This window comes from Medicago truncatula, chromosome 4, assembly GCF_003473485.1.
Source record: "Medicago truncatula cultivar Jemalong A17 chromosome 4, MtrunA17r5.0-ANR, whole genome shotgun sequence".
NCBI classification, from domain to species: Eukaryota; Viridiplantae; Streptophyta; class Magnoliopsida; order Fabales; family Fabaceae; genus Medicago; species Medicago truncatula.
In genome coordinates this window covers 43,070,053-43,088,260 of record NC_053045.1, presented here as the reverse complement: position 1 = coordinate 43,088,260, position 18,208 = coordinate 43,070,053, and the positions used below count along the sequence as shown (strand labels likewise).

At 33.5% G+C, this 18,208-nt stretch overlaps 2 protein-coding genes and 1 pseudogene across 3 annotated transcripts; all 3 read left to right on the top strand.

Moving 5' to 3' along the window:
- Positions 1-4,268: 4,268 nt before the first annotated feature.
- On the top strand, positions 4,269-8,850 carry LOC25493116 (putative E3 ubiquitin-protein ligase RING1a). 2 transcript variants are annotated; one of them, XM_013601530.3, is made up of 10 exons: positions 4,269-4,525; positions 4,634-4,706; positions 5,740-5,798; positions 5,932-6,013; positions 6,109-6,229; positions 6,310-6,351; positions 7,003-7,500; positions 8,039-8,146; positions 8,221-8,409; positions 8,530-8,850. In XM_013601530.3, the coding sequence occupies exons 1-10, from the start codon at positions 4,429-4,431 to the stop codon at positions 8,581-8,583; spliced, it is 1,323 nt and encodes a 440-aa protein (XP_013456984.1). In that variant the 5' UTR covers positions 4,269-4,428; the 3' UTR covers positions 8,584-8,850. The 2 variants fall into 2 exon arrangements, with proteins under 2 accessions (XP_013456984.1, XP_013456985.1); XM_013601531.3 differs by lacking the exons at positions 4,269-4,525; positions 4,634-4,706 and adding an exon at positions 5,021-5,208.
- A 324-nt stretch (positions 8,851-9,174) lies between these two features.
- On the top strand, positions 9,175-10,766 carry LOC112421413 (uncharacterized). The gene has a single exon (XM_024783114.2). It carries the CDS (start codon positions 9,817-9,819, stop codon positions 10,654-10,656), a length of 840 nt encoding a protein of 279 aa, XP_024638882.1. The 5' UTR covers positions 9,175-9,816; the 3' UTR covers positions 10,657-10,766.
- Positions 10,767-11,155: 389 nt separating this feature from the next.
- LOC25493115 (heat shock cognate 70 kDa protein-like) lies at positions 11,156-13,814 on the top strand (annotated as a pseudogene).
- The last annotated feature ends 4,394 nt before the right edge of the window (positions 13,815-18,208 follow it).

Here is an 18,208-nt window from a genome sequence, read left to right as displayed (position 1 = left end):
GCAACTTAAAATGTCCTTGCTAGAAATTTAAAATGACTAGTAGTTTAAGAAAATTAAATGTGAAAATATTTTCATACTGTAAACGGATCTTATATTTTAATGTTTGTGGATTGTTCTATTGGTGTTTATTTGCAGATATGTCAAACATACATGAGATTGAGCACCCTATTTACCTTGGTATGTAATTTTCTTATTTATTACTGCAAATTTATATGGTAAATTTTACGGAAAATTTTGTTCTAATGACAAAATATAACAATACTTGATCAAATAAATTGGTCAAAATGATGAACAAACCAATTTAATATTAGTTAATAAGGGAATCTACAGTAATATTTAGATTATATATATGAAACAGTGTTGTAATAATTGGATGAAACTTTACATAGAGTAATACATTTGTTTTTAATGGAAGTGTTTATTAAAATGTTGTAATATACATGAAATAATGTTGTAATAATGGAAGAGGTTAATTAGAATACTCTGATGGTGTAAATAAACTTTACACAATCAATCAATGAAAATCACTCTTTTAGACACATGAGGATAAATGTTAAAAATAGAAAAAAGCAAATAAAATCCTTCTTAATAATTGTATTATTCTCATTTCTCTTATATTACGGTCTTAATGGTATCTCTTTTTATTGTAGTCGTTACTACGCTATCGCCTCCTTTTACCATTTCAAACCTAGTTCATAATGGATGAATAAGATCGTAGTGAGCTTCTCAATTTGATTCTTATTTCATCTGAAGAAATGAGTTTTAAAACTTTTTTGGGCCGGTTTAACCTCAGGTTTCATACCAATTTCAAGGAGATGTTGCTTTTAAAGAAAGAGTCATACCACATAAAACTGAACCAAAATAAATTCATTTAATTGATTGAAAGGGTCAGAACACGAGAACACATGGAAGTCTAAACAAAATTAAGAATTTCATATGAGGTAATTAACTAAGCAACACTTGCTCATAGAAGGTAAGAATGTTGACGATGAAAACCACACCGAACAAAGGTAGAAGCTATTAATACCGAAATCAAAGGAACGAGTTAACAAAAGTAGTTATTAAAAGATTTGATGTAGATTCTTCCATTTCCAATTCACTTTTTCTTATCTTATGTGTCAAAAATATTGATTCTAATTGGTTGACGGTATAAAGTGGCTTTACACCGTTAGTCTATTCTAAGAGCATTCACAATGGATACACCTATTTTTTGGTATTTAAATGGGTCTCACGTGTACATATCAATTATTTATAATTTTTTAGTAGTAGTATCTAATAAGCATTCAATCCCTCCAACCCAGATCTCATACAAATTTCTTAAATAGAATCCACTGATAAACCATTAATAATTTTATACCATTACATTTCAATTTTTTAATATTAAAATATGTGGGTCCCACTTAAAATTGGGGTCTTAAATAAGACCGTTATAAGACCCCAACAATTTTTTCCCTCAATGAAGGTGTCTAATAGGTACCACATCTTAAATGTTTAAGACTCCCTATTGTAGATGCTCTAATTAAACTCAGAATATAATCTTAATAAACTTATTAAACATGCACAAATGCTGTTTGTTTGTTGTTTAGTGTGAGGGTGTTAGTAAAATATTTAACCTCAGCCGAAGCAAAGTGGGCTTAATAAACCTACACGTTCGATTTATCAGTCCATTAGATTTGAGAATTGTTTTTTTGATATTGAATACTTCCTATTGATACAAGCAAATGATCAAATTAGCTCCCGTGGTAGTTAACTGCCTCTGACATATGCGCCGGTAGTTAACTGCAGCTGGCTCCATCAGAGGCAGTTAACTGCCGCTGGCTTTGTTGCTTTTTATTAAGTTCTTACGCGTTTCGGTGGAAAAATCAAAATAAATCGAAACTTATTCAGAATTCTACGAAATTTTACAGACTCTCTATATATATTTTTTTAGAGCTGTTTGCAATAAACCAGATCAAAATTCAATTTCTAGGTAGACGTTTTGGTGTTTTAGTTTCTTGAGTTATTGGCGCATTAAAAATTCATATTTAATCCATCCGTTGTCGAAAAATTCTAATTTTTTGCGGGAAATGTTTTTTTTTTATATTCTTAATATGTGTACAAAAAATAATGAAAAAATTCAACCTCTATATAACTTTTCCGGACGTGCAGTTAGAAAAATATTGCAATTTTACGCGTTTCAGTAAAAAAATCAAAATAAATTGAGGATTACTCGAAATACTAAGAAAATTTGTAGATCCTCTATATGTATTTTTATAGAGGTGTCTGCAAAAAAACAGCTCAAATTCAATTTTTAGGTTGATGTTTTGATGTTTTCGTGTCTTAAATTTTAGGCGCGTTAAAAATTCATATTTAATCCGTCCCTTGTCGAAAAATTCAATTTTTTTGTGGGAGATGTTATTTTTTTGTTCTAAACATGAGCGCAAAAAAGCGTAAAAAAGTTCAACCTTTAGGACACTTTTTCGGACTCGCACTTGAAAGAAATTGCGATTTTGCATGGTTCGGTCGAAAAATTAAAATAAATCGAGACTTAGTCAAAATGCTACGAAACTTTATAGACACCTCTATATAAATATAGATGATGTGAAAAGTTTCGTAACATTCCGAATAAGTGTCGATTTTTTTTTTCAATTGCGATTTTGCGCGTTCCGGTCGGAAAAAAAAAAACGAGACTTATTCGGAATGTTACGAAACTTTTTACATCATCTATATGTATTTTTATAGAGGTGTCTATAAAGTTTCGTAGAATTCTGAATAACTTTCGATTTATTTTAATTTTTCTACCGAAACGCGTAAAATCATAATATAAAGCAGCAAAGCCAGCGGCAGTTAACTGCCGGCGCATATGCCGGAGGCAGTTAACTACCGCTAGGGGTAATTTGGTCATTTACTTGTGTCAATAGGAAGCATTCAATGTCAAAATAGCAATTTTCATTAGATTTTGAGTTCGGTTTTCTTCGGTTTATTTCAATTTTTGAATCGAACCAAAAAATATATGGTAATTTTTTATGTGATTTGGTTTAATTTTCCAATTTCAGTGGTTTTGTGTGAATTTAACACCCTTCATCAAAAATATTGTTGACGAGTGTCATAAGGGTACTGGTTAAACAACCTATTAATATAATATTTGTCTTGAAAATACAAATTTTAACTTTTATCTTGTAATAATTACACTACATTTTTAATACTTTAATTAATGTCACAAAGACACCTATTATTAACATTCATATGAAAAGATAAAACATTGAGTAAGTATCATATGCGGCTGAAAACAGCCACACCTAGCCTTTAAGAAGGAAAATATTTTTTGATACCCAATATCTAATCTAGCACCGTAGAGAGAAAGAAATATAAAAGTAAAATAGTAGATATGATAGATTGATGATGTAGTAAAAAGCGAGATACAAGAAAAAATGAGACAATGAATGAATATATAAAAAAGTAAACATGAATGCTCCTAAGAAATGCTATACCATGAAGAAGAAATCATCTTTTCAAATTACACCATTATCCCAAAACTTACACGTGTCAAATTTTTTATTTTATTTTCTTTTAGTAAAAAAAAAAAAAAAAAAGCTAATTCAAGAACCTTCACACTAAAAAAAATAAATTCAACAACGTTTAGTTGAGATGACACAAATCTCTTATATCTTAATCAAAGTTCTGAGTTAGAATTCAGTCTTGAGTATAAAGTAACATCAAAACTCATAAAAAGAGCTTATCGTACAATTGAGATCGAATCCAACCTTAAACATACAACAACGTTAAAATTCAAGGCTGTAGAAACTTGGTTTACCCAAAACAAAAAAATTATATAAAAAAAATAATTAATTCACACTTCACACCATGTATAAAAAACAATTCAAAAACATTTAATTGAGAAGAGTCTCTTCTAACATAATCAAAATTTTGAGTTTAAATCCAACCTTGAGTATACATCATCGTTAAAACTCTTAGAAAGAGTTTACCGTTCAATTGAGTTTGAATTCAGCCTTAGACACACAATAATATTAAAATTCAAGCCTGCATGTAACAATTTACACAAAACAAAAAAAAATTATATTTAAAAAATAATTCACACTTCACAACCTGTATAAAAAACAATTCTAAAAAAAAAAAATTGGTCAAAGCAAAAACAATTCTAAAATAAATAAAAATTTGATATTCTATAGTCAAAGATAAAAAGCTAAAAAAATTAAAAAGAATTTCATCATTTTAAAAAAAAAAAAAATGGATTGGTCAAAAAATATATTTTTGGAATAATAAAAATCTTCAGCAACAACTTCTATTTCGTTCTTCTCACAAGTCAAGACGTTGTTAAAACCACACTTCGCAACCGCCGTCGTTGTCGTTTTCCTCCGCCGTCTCGGCCTCTGCCGCCGGCTCCTCCTCCGCCTCCGCAGTCTTTAGGTTTCGCTTCGACTATAAGCAATGCCGGCACAGAAGCGTTCTTTCGAAGAAGCTCTCGAAGAGAATGAAGAGTCTGAGAATGAGATAAACAACACTTCGCAACCTAACGATGAACTCGGTACGTAACTGTTTTCTGCATTTTAGTACGAATTCGTATGATTTGTTTTGTTATAGTAATCGTCGTTGTTAATTTTTATTTTTCATGCTGCGTATTTGTTTTCTTCAGAATCGGATCAAAGACATTCATCTGAAAACGAAGAAGATGAAGATGAGGAAGAAGATGAAGATGATGACGAAGAGTATGTTAACCTGATTCCTTGTTCAGCATTTATCGTTTTATTATTTTGATTCTGAAATATTTGATTATTGTGTTGTTTGATTTTTCGTTTTGGATTTTGATTATATGTATATTCATATGCATGTTCTTGTGGTTACTTTTGTTGTTGCGGCTGGTTTTAGTTTACTTTGGTATATTTCTGTTTGTGATGTTTTTTCACCTCTTTTAATGTTTTGTAGAGAAATCTGAGATTTCTGCATAAACGATGAACTTTGCTCTGATTTAAGAATAATGTGATGTGCAGTAGCACATAAACTTCTGTTCGAAGGCTTGTCTGGTGCCTAACACGTGTCAATGTCCAACACTGACGCCGGCACATTGAATATGTCATTTTCTCAAACCATTATTGCTGTTGATGTATCAGTGTCTGAGGCGTGTCTGGTGTTTGTGTGACCATGCTTCATATCATGCAAGCCGCAAGCGTTCCAAAATATTCTTATCTTGTTTAATGAGATGGCATCATGGTACTATTTTCATGATAGTAACATCCTTTGATGTAATTGCAGTTTTCCATTATCATGAACTTATAAGCATTTTACTTAACATCAACCTTGAGTCTGTGACACTGTGTTTTACTTCAGCTGTTTACCCCCATTAGAATCTAATGTCATTTTCACTGGTACTTTACTAAGCTACGAGAGTGAAAACTTATTTGCAGGCATGAGATTAAATATTTTTGGACTATGATGTTACTTGACAAAAACCCTTCACTTTGAAAAGAAACTGTTTATACTTTGTCAGAATTCATCGAAACCCTCTGAAAATCATTTTCACATTAGTCATTGCAGCACCCACTTTTTCATTCCTAGGATGACCAATTTTTATTGAATCGAATAAACTAAAATTGTCCTTATTTGTTTGAAAGTTGATGTTGTCTTAGCTTAATAGATTGACCTAGAGCAAGGGGATGTGAATTGGCATTTGCAATGATCCATCTCCATTAAATAGTTTATTCTAACATTCGCTAATACCTCTATATTGTTGTTTATTTGAAGATATGTGGCTATAAAATTGTCAGATGTACGCAAGGAAGTTCAGTGTCCTATCTGCCTCGGTATGTAATACGTAGCTGATAATTGGTGCTAGAATTGCTTAATTTATTTCTGCAAATAGTGATTTGTATGCATAAAAACTTGTTCTAATAAGTTTACTGTACTAAGAGATGATTGATTTCATTATATGTGTAGGCATCATTCGAAAAACAAGAACCGTAATGGAGTGCTTGCATCGCTTTTGCAGAGAGTGCATAGACAAATCCATGCGTCTAGGGTTTGTCCTCAACATGCTGCCATCTGCTTTATCTTTTTACATATTTGTAGTTGGGATGGTATTGGTTTATTAGCTGTACATTATTTTTACTACAGTAACAATGAATGTCCTGCTTGCCGAACACATTGTGCTAGCCGACGCTCACTGAGAGACGACCCAAACTATGATGCTTTGATTGCTGCTATCTATCCAGATATTGACAAGTATGAGGAAGAGGTAATTTGTATATTTCATCTTGCATTAAGAAAACATTTTATCCACTGAATGAAAAACTAATTAACAAGGTTCTGTCCTAGGAATTGGCTTTGCATGAGGATGAGATGACTCGGCATAAGCAGGTGATACTTACTTCACTCAAACACTTTATAAAAATGGATGTGTAGTTAAAAAAAAAATCAAGTGATTTTCCTATCACATTACAGAAGGTAAAAAATGTGAATTATGACATTGCACCAAAGAAAACATATTTTGATAGTCAAACTGTCTTATTTGTGCAAATGATGAAATTCTTCACTTCACACATAACTTGATTCATGTTGTTTTAGATGCTTAAAAAGCTTACGGTGGCACTTTATGTGACTGCAATATCCTATAAGCCAACATATTATTTAGGGCATCTATACAAATTAGTTATATCATCATGTTATAGTGGGGTGCTAGTTTTGTCTCAGTTGTTTAAATAAGCAGCTATTAAAATCAGACAGATGGCAGTAGCCCTCCGTCTATATCCATTGGGAAAATAGTCAAATCATAGTTCTTGTCTTTATGATTGTGTGCTAGTTTGCAACAGTCGCAACGGATTCAATACTTAAAAGGATTGAATGCTTTTGTGCGGTGGACAAAGTTTTGTTATGGAGTGAACTGTGAAAGTATGATCAATATTAATCAAGTGTGTTGTTGATCATCGTTTACTGTTACTTCTCATCTGCAAGATTTTTTACTTTGTCTTGTGATACTAATAATTCAAGAGTTCTATCTTTTTTATCAAGTTCCAAGCATCCATTGCTCAAACGCTACAACGGCAATCAGAAGCATTGAGTAAGAAACGAAATGCCAAAGCAACAGCAGCGGCTTTTATGAGGAGATCAAAAGGAAACTATCGAACTTCACATCTGAGGCGTCGAAGAAACATTAGAAATGCTGGCGACTTTCAGGTATCAAGTGACAACAATGGTATGAATGATAATGATGGGGAAAAGGACTCATCTTCAGACGACGGACAGACAGAAACCCAGCCAAGAAGATGCAAAAAAGGCGCTGAACAAGAAACTCAATTTCCTCGGCATTCTGCCTCTACTGATCCAGATGGAATTGGTGATGAAACTCCTCCAGAAGTACATAGAGAAATCATAAGTGCATCTGGTACACTTTCCTGGGGGAAAAATGGTCACCGGAGTCACAGCCGCGTCAATGGAAAGAATGCAAAAAACAACCGCATCTCCAAATTGGTTGAACATCTCAGTAGCTTGGCAGCAAATGGTTATGAGGTAAATCTTTTTCCTAGCTGTGATTGTTTTTATTAAAAAAAAAAAGATTAGGGAGACATGCCCTTGTACAGGATCAAGGAGACCACAAACCTCAGCGAGGATTTACATTATAACCTACTAACTAGAGAATTCCGGACTTTAACCCAACTTACAGAAGGTGTGAGTTGAAGGTTTGAACATCTGTGCCAATCTTAGTTGGGTTTTTTTCGAGTAGTAATTGTTTAAATACTAGTGAACATATAAATTTTGAGAACCTCTGGCCTTCAAGTTGCCCAACCTATTTGAGAATTGGGAAGTAATTGTTTAAATACTAGTCAACATATAAATTTTTAGAACCTCTGGCCTTCAAGGTTGCCCCAACCTATTTGAGAATTGGGATCCTGTAGTAACATTTACACCTGTACCCTGGATTCAATTAAATGTTCGTTAATTTCATGTTACTGTAATTTTGCATGGGTTGTGTTTGCGATTATCATTCTTGCTTTAGTTCTTGTACTGAACATTGATAGGATTGTTGATTTGGCATACGTTATTTCAGCTGCCTGTCTTTCTCAAGCTTGTCTCGTTTGATGAGCAAAGACTGCCAAATTTGGAGGAGTCATGCATTACTTGCAAGCCTACTATGTCAGTCAAGGAACTTTGCAAGGTTGTTCTCTCTTCCTCACAAGACATTTCTAGTAGTCTATTTCTTATCAAGTCTGATTGGTTTTCAATCCACAGCATGTTGCAAATGAAACTGCACTGCCTGCCAATGAAGTTGAATTGTTGTTGGTACTAAAGCCACGAGCGAGCATTGTAGGAGGTGAAAGTACCATTGGTCCAGACAGAGATAATTTACGTGTTCTAGAAGACCAAGAAACATTGGCTGAATTGCTGGGAGATTATGAAAATACCAGCTATGGTTATCTGGTAAACTCTCAAAGTTGACTACATTCACATACATAAACATATATTGATTTTCCTTTTCCTGTTGTTACCGTGCCGGTCTTTGCTCTCCTGTTATCTGACCTTTCTCCCCGTTATTTACAGGTCATGGCTTACAAGAGGAAGTTGCAGAATTCAGACATTGTTGGGTTAAGCTGAATGATGAACAGTCACCCAAATCCTTCTTTGCCAAGCTCTCAATTGTACAGAGCTCTAAAATATCTCTGTTTTATTGTATTCTTTATTTTAATACTTTCCCCAAATTACAGAAAAAGGGGGTGAACCCTATTTGTTAAGTGCACGGTAAATTAGAACCACATGTGTGCATTTGCCAAAATGCAGGTTTCTGGGTAGCCGTATTTATACCCTGAAATTGTGTTCACTGTTTAGTAATCTTTAAATGTGACCACAATTGGCTTATGTTTATACAAACTTGGTTAATATACTTTTAGAATCAAATCAGACTTCATTAATAATTATAAACTTATAAGGCTCTGTGAATGGCGCGGGAAGTAAAAGTTCTTAACCAGTGCACGCACATCCGTGACTGTATGATATGCTATCGTCCTTTGCGGTTCCATATTCTCGCATTTGTTCTTATAGAGTGATTCGAATCCACTTTGAATGCATGGGTGGCCTGATAGCCATGTAGATATGTTTGATTTATTAAAGGAAACAGTGTTGCTAAAAGGAGAAGGCATTCATCTGGGAGTATTTTGGCTTTGTTTGATAGGGTAACTTTGTTGATGACTAGGTTTGGGGATATGGATGGAGTCTCTGCCACTGAAAGCCGGTGATGATGGATTGAATGGCAAGGCTGTATAGACTAGTGCTTGAACTCGGATTGATGAAGGTGGTAAATGCTCAAAGGGGTAACCGCAGCAATGGCTTCAAGAATTTCTGAAGTATTAACTACTAACCAATACATGCAAATATGCAATACAAAGATTGAATTCTTTGTTTTAGTCTAGAGTATTAATTTTCATGCATTCTACCACCGTGATTCCAATAAATGATCTTCATTTCTCTCAACCAAAAAGTAACATAAAGTCCATTAGGTGTCCTTTTACTTTGCTATAAACACCCCAAACAACTTTTGCAGCAAAGAAATGAAAAACCTGTGAAAGTCTTCCTTATCCATCATGTGACAGCTATTAAGACTCAGCTAATTTCACTTTACTCAAATGCTCCATTCATTACCACACCACGTACACCGCTCCTTATTCAATCTATTCACGTTTGAATACCTTCGTTTAGCAACTTCTCATCTTTACTAAAGAAAACTCAGAACCCCATTTTCAGAATATTCATTCATGCAGATGCACCTTATCTCCTCATTTTTCTCTCAACATAACTCATACACTGATAGTAATAATAATAATAAATTAGAACATGCCATTCTTTCTCCTCAAGAACTTATTGGGAGCCAAGATGAGGAAAGGCATAAGAACCTTCTGCAACACTGATGTGTCAACCTCAACTCTCAACCAACAAAATAGTACTATTGGCAATGGGATTGGCAACCATAGCCAAGTTGACATCACAAGCAGCAAGGTAAGCTCCCCTTTTTTGCAATGTGGCAACTCAAATTCAAAGCAAAGTACACCAACATTAGAAGATCTTATACTACAATTAGAAATGGAGGAAGAGATGGCAAGGAAAGAAAAACTCAATGAATATAGTGGAATAAGGGGAAGGATGTCATGTGTTAACAACTCTGACATATTAAGATCTGCAAGGAATGCTTTGAATCAATACCCAAGGTTTTCACTTGATGGAAGAGATTCCATGTATAGGTCATCTTTTGGGACTATAGAAGGAAGAAGATCAGTTTGTAGTGAGATAAGTTTAGAACCAAAGCTTGATGAAAAGGTTATGTGTTTTCCACCAATAGTTGCTGGGGAGAACGTGGTTTGGTGTAAACCAGGTGTTGTGGCAAAGTTAATGGGTTTGGAAGCTATTCCAGTGTCAGTAGGTAGAAAAAGATCTGACAAAAAAGAGAGGATAAGTAGTGTTGATTGTAGGAGACAAAATATAAGGAGGAGGTCATTTGAGAGGCATGATTTGGAGAGAAAAATAGCAATGGACATGCAGGGTTATCGTGATCACATTGTTAGAAGAAGAAATAGGTCTGGTTTTTGCTCTAAAAATGAATATTGTATTATGAAACCGGTTTCTCTAGAAGCTATGGCAGGAGGTCCTAGTAGTTGGCAACCAAGGAGATATGTTTAGATTAGAATTTGTACTCTAAAACTTGCTAATGTAGTAAGAAATTCTATTCTATTTTAAGTAATGCTAATTATAATGCATGTAATGCCTAATAATCACATAAGTTTTATCCATTCCATTTTTATTTTATTTTTTTGCTTTTTATTTTTTTTTATTAATTTCCCAATCTACAAACTTGCTTGACCCGATCGATGGTAAAATGCAAATTAATTATATCAGATATAAAATTCACGTCTATCTTGCGGATGCAAATACCAGTGCAGCATGAGCCTTCTCACGTCTATCATTTACTTTTAATTATATATAACTAGGATATGCCCCTTCACTCTAATTTCTTTTATTAAAAATATAAATTTTATTGGCAAATATATATTTGATTTTAGTAGATTTTAAATATTTTTATAATTTTTTTTTGAAAGAAAATATATTTATAATTATGACTTGGCCAAATATAATTTAAAAATATATATATATTTGGTTTTGTAAAAAAAAAAATATAATTATGACTTGGCCAAATAGTATTTATTTTTTAGATAGGATATTGGAAAATATTTTCACTATCACGTTGTTGACATGTAATTTTGGAAAATCAATTACTTTTATATTTTGTATCAATTTAATTTTAGAGGGGGATATTTTGACTCCAAGAGTAAGTCTATTAAATTTAATTGATATGATGGACTTTAATTTTATTCTCTATTGTAGTTAAACACTAATCATCATAAAACAAATTAATGATTTTAATTGATTATTTTTTTTCATTCACCTCCTTGGCATACAGGACTGAAAAATTGTTATTCAATTATGTTTTTTTTTTCTTTTACACATATGCTTTTTCTATGTTTGTCATGCCTTTCTTTTCTCTTACAAGCACTCAATCTTTTACTATTGAATTACCAACCAAAAAATAATAATTATTTAAAAATTTAACTATATTATATTTTTCCTTGCTGTGTTTATTTTTTGTGTATAAAAAAAAGGGACAAGAATAAAAAAACAACCAATTATCCTTCAAAAAAAAAAAACCAATTATCCTTAAAAAAACAACCAATTAAATTGCATTAACTGTTTTGCCATTTTGAAATGAAGAGTGTTAACTCCAATAGAAAAGAAAATTAAAGCTTGTTGTATCACTTATTATTAATCAATCTAAACCCTTAACTAATTATAAAATTAAATGCTAAGATTTGGAGTAAGTAGACAAACTTACTTTTAGAGTCAAAATCTCTCCCCTCTTAATTTTTTATGAAGTATATTTGAAAAACATTTATCTTTTCAAAAGAGCTAGAGAAAACAACCGAGAGCTCCAGTTTGTAGAAACAAAAACTATATATATATATATATATATACCGTTTCAAGGTTATTTTTCTTTTGAAGAAGGTAGGGTCCGTGAGGGGAAAACAAGAAGAAACCCTACATGTTTTTTTGTCTCGACACAAGAAAGTAGAAACCCTATATCTTTAATATGAACAGAAAACGTGAAGAATGTGCGTGCTATCGGAATAGACCTCGGAACAACGTATTCATGTGTTGCAGTATGGCAAGAACAACACTATCGAGTCGAAATCATTCACAACGATCAAAGCAACAAAACAACACCTTCTTGTATTGCTTTCACTAAGGATCAAAGGTTGATCGGTGATGCTGCTAAGAATCAAGCTGCTGCCAATTTTGAAAACACTGTATTTGGTAATTTCAATTATCTGTCCTTTACAAGTTTCAAAACCTGCTACTTTTATTAAAAAAGGTTTGAAAACCTAATTACAAATCATTTAACAGTTGAAGACCTAATTATTTCAAATTATTATACAATTAAAAATATTTATAGTTCATGGAGATCTATTTACAGATTTCCTAATTTAGGTCTCTACAATGCTACCGACATTAGACACAACACTGACACCTAGGCATCAATAATTATTTGAAAATATAACATAATTGAATGTAATCTCATGCGTCCGTGTTGTGTTGGTGTCTGACACGTGTCAAGCACCGAACACACTTTCGGTCAAAAGTAGAGGTGCTTGGTGGCTACAACATAATTAAACCTTGTTCATTTTTTATTTTATTTTTTCAGATGCTAAAAGGTTAATTGGTAGGAAGTTTAGTGATCCTATTGTTCAAGATGATATACTGCTATGGCCATTCAAGGTCACTGCCGGTGTAAATGACAAACCCATGATTACGGTTAAGTACAAGGATGAGGAAAAGCAACTCTATGCGGAAGAAGTATCATCCATGGTACTCACAAAGATGCGAGAAATTGCAGGCATATTTAGAATCAACTGTTAAGAATGCAGTTGTTACTGTGCCTGCTTATTTTAGTGATTCTCAACGAAAAGCCACTATAGATGCTGGTGCTATTGCTGGTCCCAATGTTATGAGAGTAATGAATGAACCTACTGCCGCAGCGGTTGCATATGGCCTTGACAAGAGATCTGATTGTGCTGGAGAACAAAATATTTTTGTCTTCGATCTTGGTGGTGGCACTTTTGATGTTTCAATACTTACTATTAAGGATAATGTCTTCCAAGTTAAGGCCACTGCCGGAAACACTCATCTCGGTGGAGAGGACTTTGATAACAGAATGGTGAACTACTTTGTACAAGAGTTCAAGAGAAAGAACAAAGTAGACATTAGTGGGAATTCAAAAGCCTTGAGAACTGCCTGCTAGAGGGCAAAGAGATCACTTTCTTTCCTTGTTGTTGCCAATATTGAAGTAGATTCTTTATTTCAAGGCATTGATTTTTCTTCATCAATCAATCGCGCCAAGTTTGAGGAAATGAATGCAGACCTTTTTAATGAGTGTATGAATACCGTAGAGAGTTGTCTCATTGATGCTAAGATGGACAAGAGCAAGGGTAGATGATGTTGTTCTTGTTGGAGGGTCTTCTAGGATTCCCAAAGTGCAGCAGCTATTGCAAAACTTTTTCAAAGGGAAGGAGTTGTGCAAGAGCATTAACCCCGATGAGGCTGTAGCTTATGGGGCAGCAGTTCAGGCTGCTTTGTTGAGTAAAGGCATAAAAAATGTTCCAAAGTTGGTGTTACAGGATGTTACACCTTTGTCTCTTGGTAGGTCAATAGTAGGAGATATCATGAATGTGGTGATTCCTAGGAACACTTGCATTCCTGTCAAGAAGAAAAGAATTTATTACAGTTGAAGATAACCAATCCAGTTCCTTGATTGAGGTTTATGAGGTGAGAGAACAAAAGCCAGTGAGAACAATTTACTTGGTTCCTTTTCTCTTACTTGTCATACCCCTGCTCCTCGCGGCCACCCTTACGATGTTTGTTTTACTATCGATGAAAATGGTATTTTGACTGTTTCTGCTAAGGAAAAATCCACCGGCAAAATGAATGTTGATTACAATAACCAATTACAGGAAATGGTGACACATACTTAAAATAAAAATAGTTTTGTCATTTTTGTTTTCATGAAATTGAAGGAAATGGTGACACATACTTAAAATAAAAATAGGGGCAGGAAAACCCAATGAATAAGTTCATTTAACTCGCTATTTTAGATTGCTTTAATCAATATTTTGAAATCGACCTCTTAAATTGGTTTGCCACATTTAACCTGTTGAAAAAGTAGGGTAGAGACAGGGCGGGTTGGCCCACTTTTTTTTTTTTTACCCATGAGTTATTTTTTTTTATTGTTTTTAGGGAGAAATCATGTGAATGAAAACAAAAAAATTATTTGTCCACTACTATTAATTATGTTGTTGGAGAGTTTTTTTTTTTTAATAACAACAACAAATCAATCATGTGAATAACTCTAAATAAAAATTGGGTTATAATATTAATAAAATATGAACTCTTATGATTAATGGGAATGAAAAAATTAAATGATTCGGCAGGTTGGCCTGCAAACCTATCAAGAGGCTGAGCAGGATGATATTTTGAATTCGACTATCTAAGTTGGTTTATTCAACCTCTTTTTTTGAGTTAAAAGTGGTTTGGACCTAAATAAGATAGGTCAGTTCGCTTTGTCACTCTTAATTTGCAAAATTACACTTTTAATCCCTTAACTTAATTTCAGGTAACAGTTTGGTCCTTTATCTTTTTTTCATTTCAATTTGGTCCTTTTTGTCCATTTTCATATGAACTTTTAAGTTTAAAATTCATAATTTTATTTTCTTATGGTCTTTCAATCTTCAAATCTATGATCCTCGTCTATGTTTGCATAAGAATATTAGATTTGAAGTTTGAAAATGTATATAAAAATGGACAAAAAGGACCAAATTGAAATGAAAAAAAAAAAAGATAAAGGACCAAACTGTTACCTGAAATTAAGTTAAGGGATTAAAAGTGTAATTTTGCCATAATTTTTATGATATTTTTATAAAGATTTAAAGAAAAACCGCGACTAATAAAGATATCAATGGTCCGTCCCGTAAGTGTAGTTCAGTTGGTAGCTACCAGAGATAATTTGTGCAGGGGCCGGGGTTCGAACCCCGGATTTCCCACTTCTTCACACATTATGTGTGTGAATCTAGCCACATGACTACTTGATAAAAAAAAAAAAAAGATATCAATGGTCCCTCCGCCTCTAATTAAAGGAGTTAATCAATGTAGATCCAATTGATAAGAATTCAAATTAGATATAAGATTTTGCAATGAAATTTCTTGTTGATGTGAAGTTTTCATTATCTGTGTCAACCCTTTTTAAACCTTGATAGATTCTTTATCTCTCATAGCCAAAAGAAAAACCTTCCCATAAAGTAGTTAGTTTAGCATTAGCAACAAGATAATTTAGAATTGAGTCCAAGTTACCGTTAATGCAAGCTAAAGATCAAATCATATGTATCAACGGGGTTGGCCAAAGGACATCTCATTTCAAATTTTGAAATATTTTAAGTTTAATGGCACTTATCTTGCCATGTTTCTCCCCTATGCTTAAACAACAATCTTTAATTGGACCGTACGTTTTTCTCATATCCTTTTTTCAACTCTCTTTTTTGGAAAACATGCATATGCTTACATAATCTAAGAATTGGATATAACTTTCCAAGTTTAACAAGGGTCACTCATATATATTAAGATAAAAAGGTCAGACAATTGGACCAGTAGCTCTTCACGGAAATTATACGCATATACGCTGAAAGAAAATTATTATTACATATATTTCAAGGAATTAAAATCACTTCAATTCAATGCAGGCCATGGACTTGTCTTTACCCTTTCCTAACCACCAAGGTGTAGTAAACACAATGACGACAGTAAAATGCATCAAACAGTAACAATCTCAATCTCATTACAAGAAAAATAACAAATCATCTAAGGACACACTTTGTTAGATGCATCAACAAGCATCATGCACAAGACTGAACAGTCACAACAAAATACTTTTAATGTACCGTGATTAGGATTTTTGAACCCCAGCAGAGATATATATATATATAATAATTGACTACATATAGGAAACGTTATGTGAAAATGTGAGATTATTTAAGTATATACACGAATAATCACCATGCAATGAGTTTATTATATATATGACCTAGATGACCAATTCAGTCATAAATCAATGGGTACACTTCAAAAAAATAAGGATAACTATGATGCAGCAAGAGACAGCATTTCAGCTGATTCATTCTCTTTTGCTGGCCTTGTTTCTATTCATGACCAGCAACAACAAAATCACCCTGTAGCTCCTAATCCTAAACCAGACCCAGATTTTGAATTTGCCACCATCAAAGCAAACTTATATTCTACTTCTACCAATCCATTCAAGATCACACCTGCTGATATGTTGATTTCTAATGGACAAATTAAGCCACATGCAATTTCATTTCAACCAAACAGATCTTTCTTCACCAATCCCCAAGTCAGTTCCCTAAGATCATTACTAGAAATTGATATTGAACAAACCAGCAGTAGAGCAAGGAAATACCATGAACAACTTGTCAAAGCAAGAAACCTTAAAAACAAGGGAAAAACTGTCACAAAAACATGGTTTGGCCAGAAAATGTTTAGGTCTTTTGTATCACCGTGCAGGAAATGCGAAGCCGAGCAGCCGGGTGCTGTTAATGGACAAACTGCTCCACAAGAAAGGTACTAGATACAATGACATTATTATAAAGCTTCTCTATCTATGAAATTCTTCCCAAGTCCCAACAAACCCAGAAAACTGATGTCATGGGGCATTATGCCTTTTTCTAGTGTTTGATGACAGAGTGATCAGATTCTGTTGCTGCATCAATATATTCAAAATAGTAGAGATTATATGGATATTGTACTCTTTTTTTATGAGTTGTATCTCGATGTAATGTAAATGTTTAATTTTTTAAATAATGACTCAATCATGTGTTGTTAAAATCATTGATCTAGGATTGCCACCGTCAGAATTTATATTTGCAAGTTCAAGATCTAAATTTTTTCAAATGCACATTTCAGATGTATATTTAAAAGTAATACTTTTTTGTTTAGATATTTATGTGAATATCTCACCCAATAACCAAAATGTTGGAACATGCATGTTGACTGAATCTGGTATCCGGCACAACGCAAGGTTAACATTAACTAACTAACTAACACAACTTCCCCAAATAGATCAGCCACGCCTAGTCGACGGACCAGTGTTCTCTGTGGTAAGAGCAGCCTGCATCAACATAGCCAGCATTTTTCATACTCTTTAATTTACTTCTCTCACTCCCAAGTCATGATTTTTTGGGCCATGAATTTGGATAAAGACTCAATCACAACAATACTGCAAATACATACATTATTCACAAATCTTCAAGAAAGTGTCTAAATGCAGAAGTAGAAAAAAATAAAGCAAACTACACAGAACTATGTTGGTTAATGACTTAGTCATGTAAAGACTCTGGTTACGCCCACAATGCCGTTTCAGACTTGCAGTGTCTTCATTGGCAACTTCTAGCAACCTCATCTCCCAACTTGGTTGTACCTATCACAGAACTTCCCTCGAACTAGGCTCTAGATACCACTTCTATGCTTTTCGGGTATGGATTTGGATAAACAGACTCAATCACAGCAATGTTGCAAATGCAGGCAGCATTCACAGATCTAAATAAAATGTCAAAATGCAGAGGCAGAAAAAAAAAATAAAGCAAAAAACTATCGAGGTTCAGAGATAATGCACTCGTAGAATTTATTGAGTTAGATCCCTTCCACTATGATCAAAAGCCCCCTCACTTGCACTCTTTATTTTCACTGCCCTCCCACAATTTTCATCAATCTTATAAACAAACTATCTAACAACCCAAGCTTTTAGTTAAAATAATTTGCATGGTTTGATATGATGCGCAAAATTTTAGTAGCAGATTGCAATGTTTGCAATGGCTACCACGCCTGCATCAGGCTTTGATTGCAAACAGCATCAGCTGCAGTTAACCTGCAATGGCTGCAAAGCAACTGCAACTGTAATGATAATTCAAAACCTTGATTTGGGCAAATACCAATTGATTCACTTGGAGTCTGTAGATATACGTGTCATATTACCACACGAAAGGGAAGCAACTACCAGTCTAAAGAACAACTGCACAGCGAATCAGCATATTTGTCGTTTCAAACATATGATAACAGAACA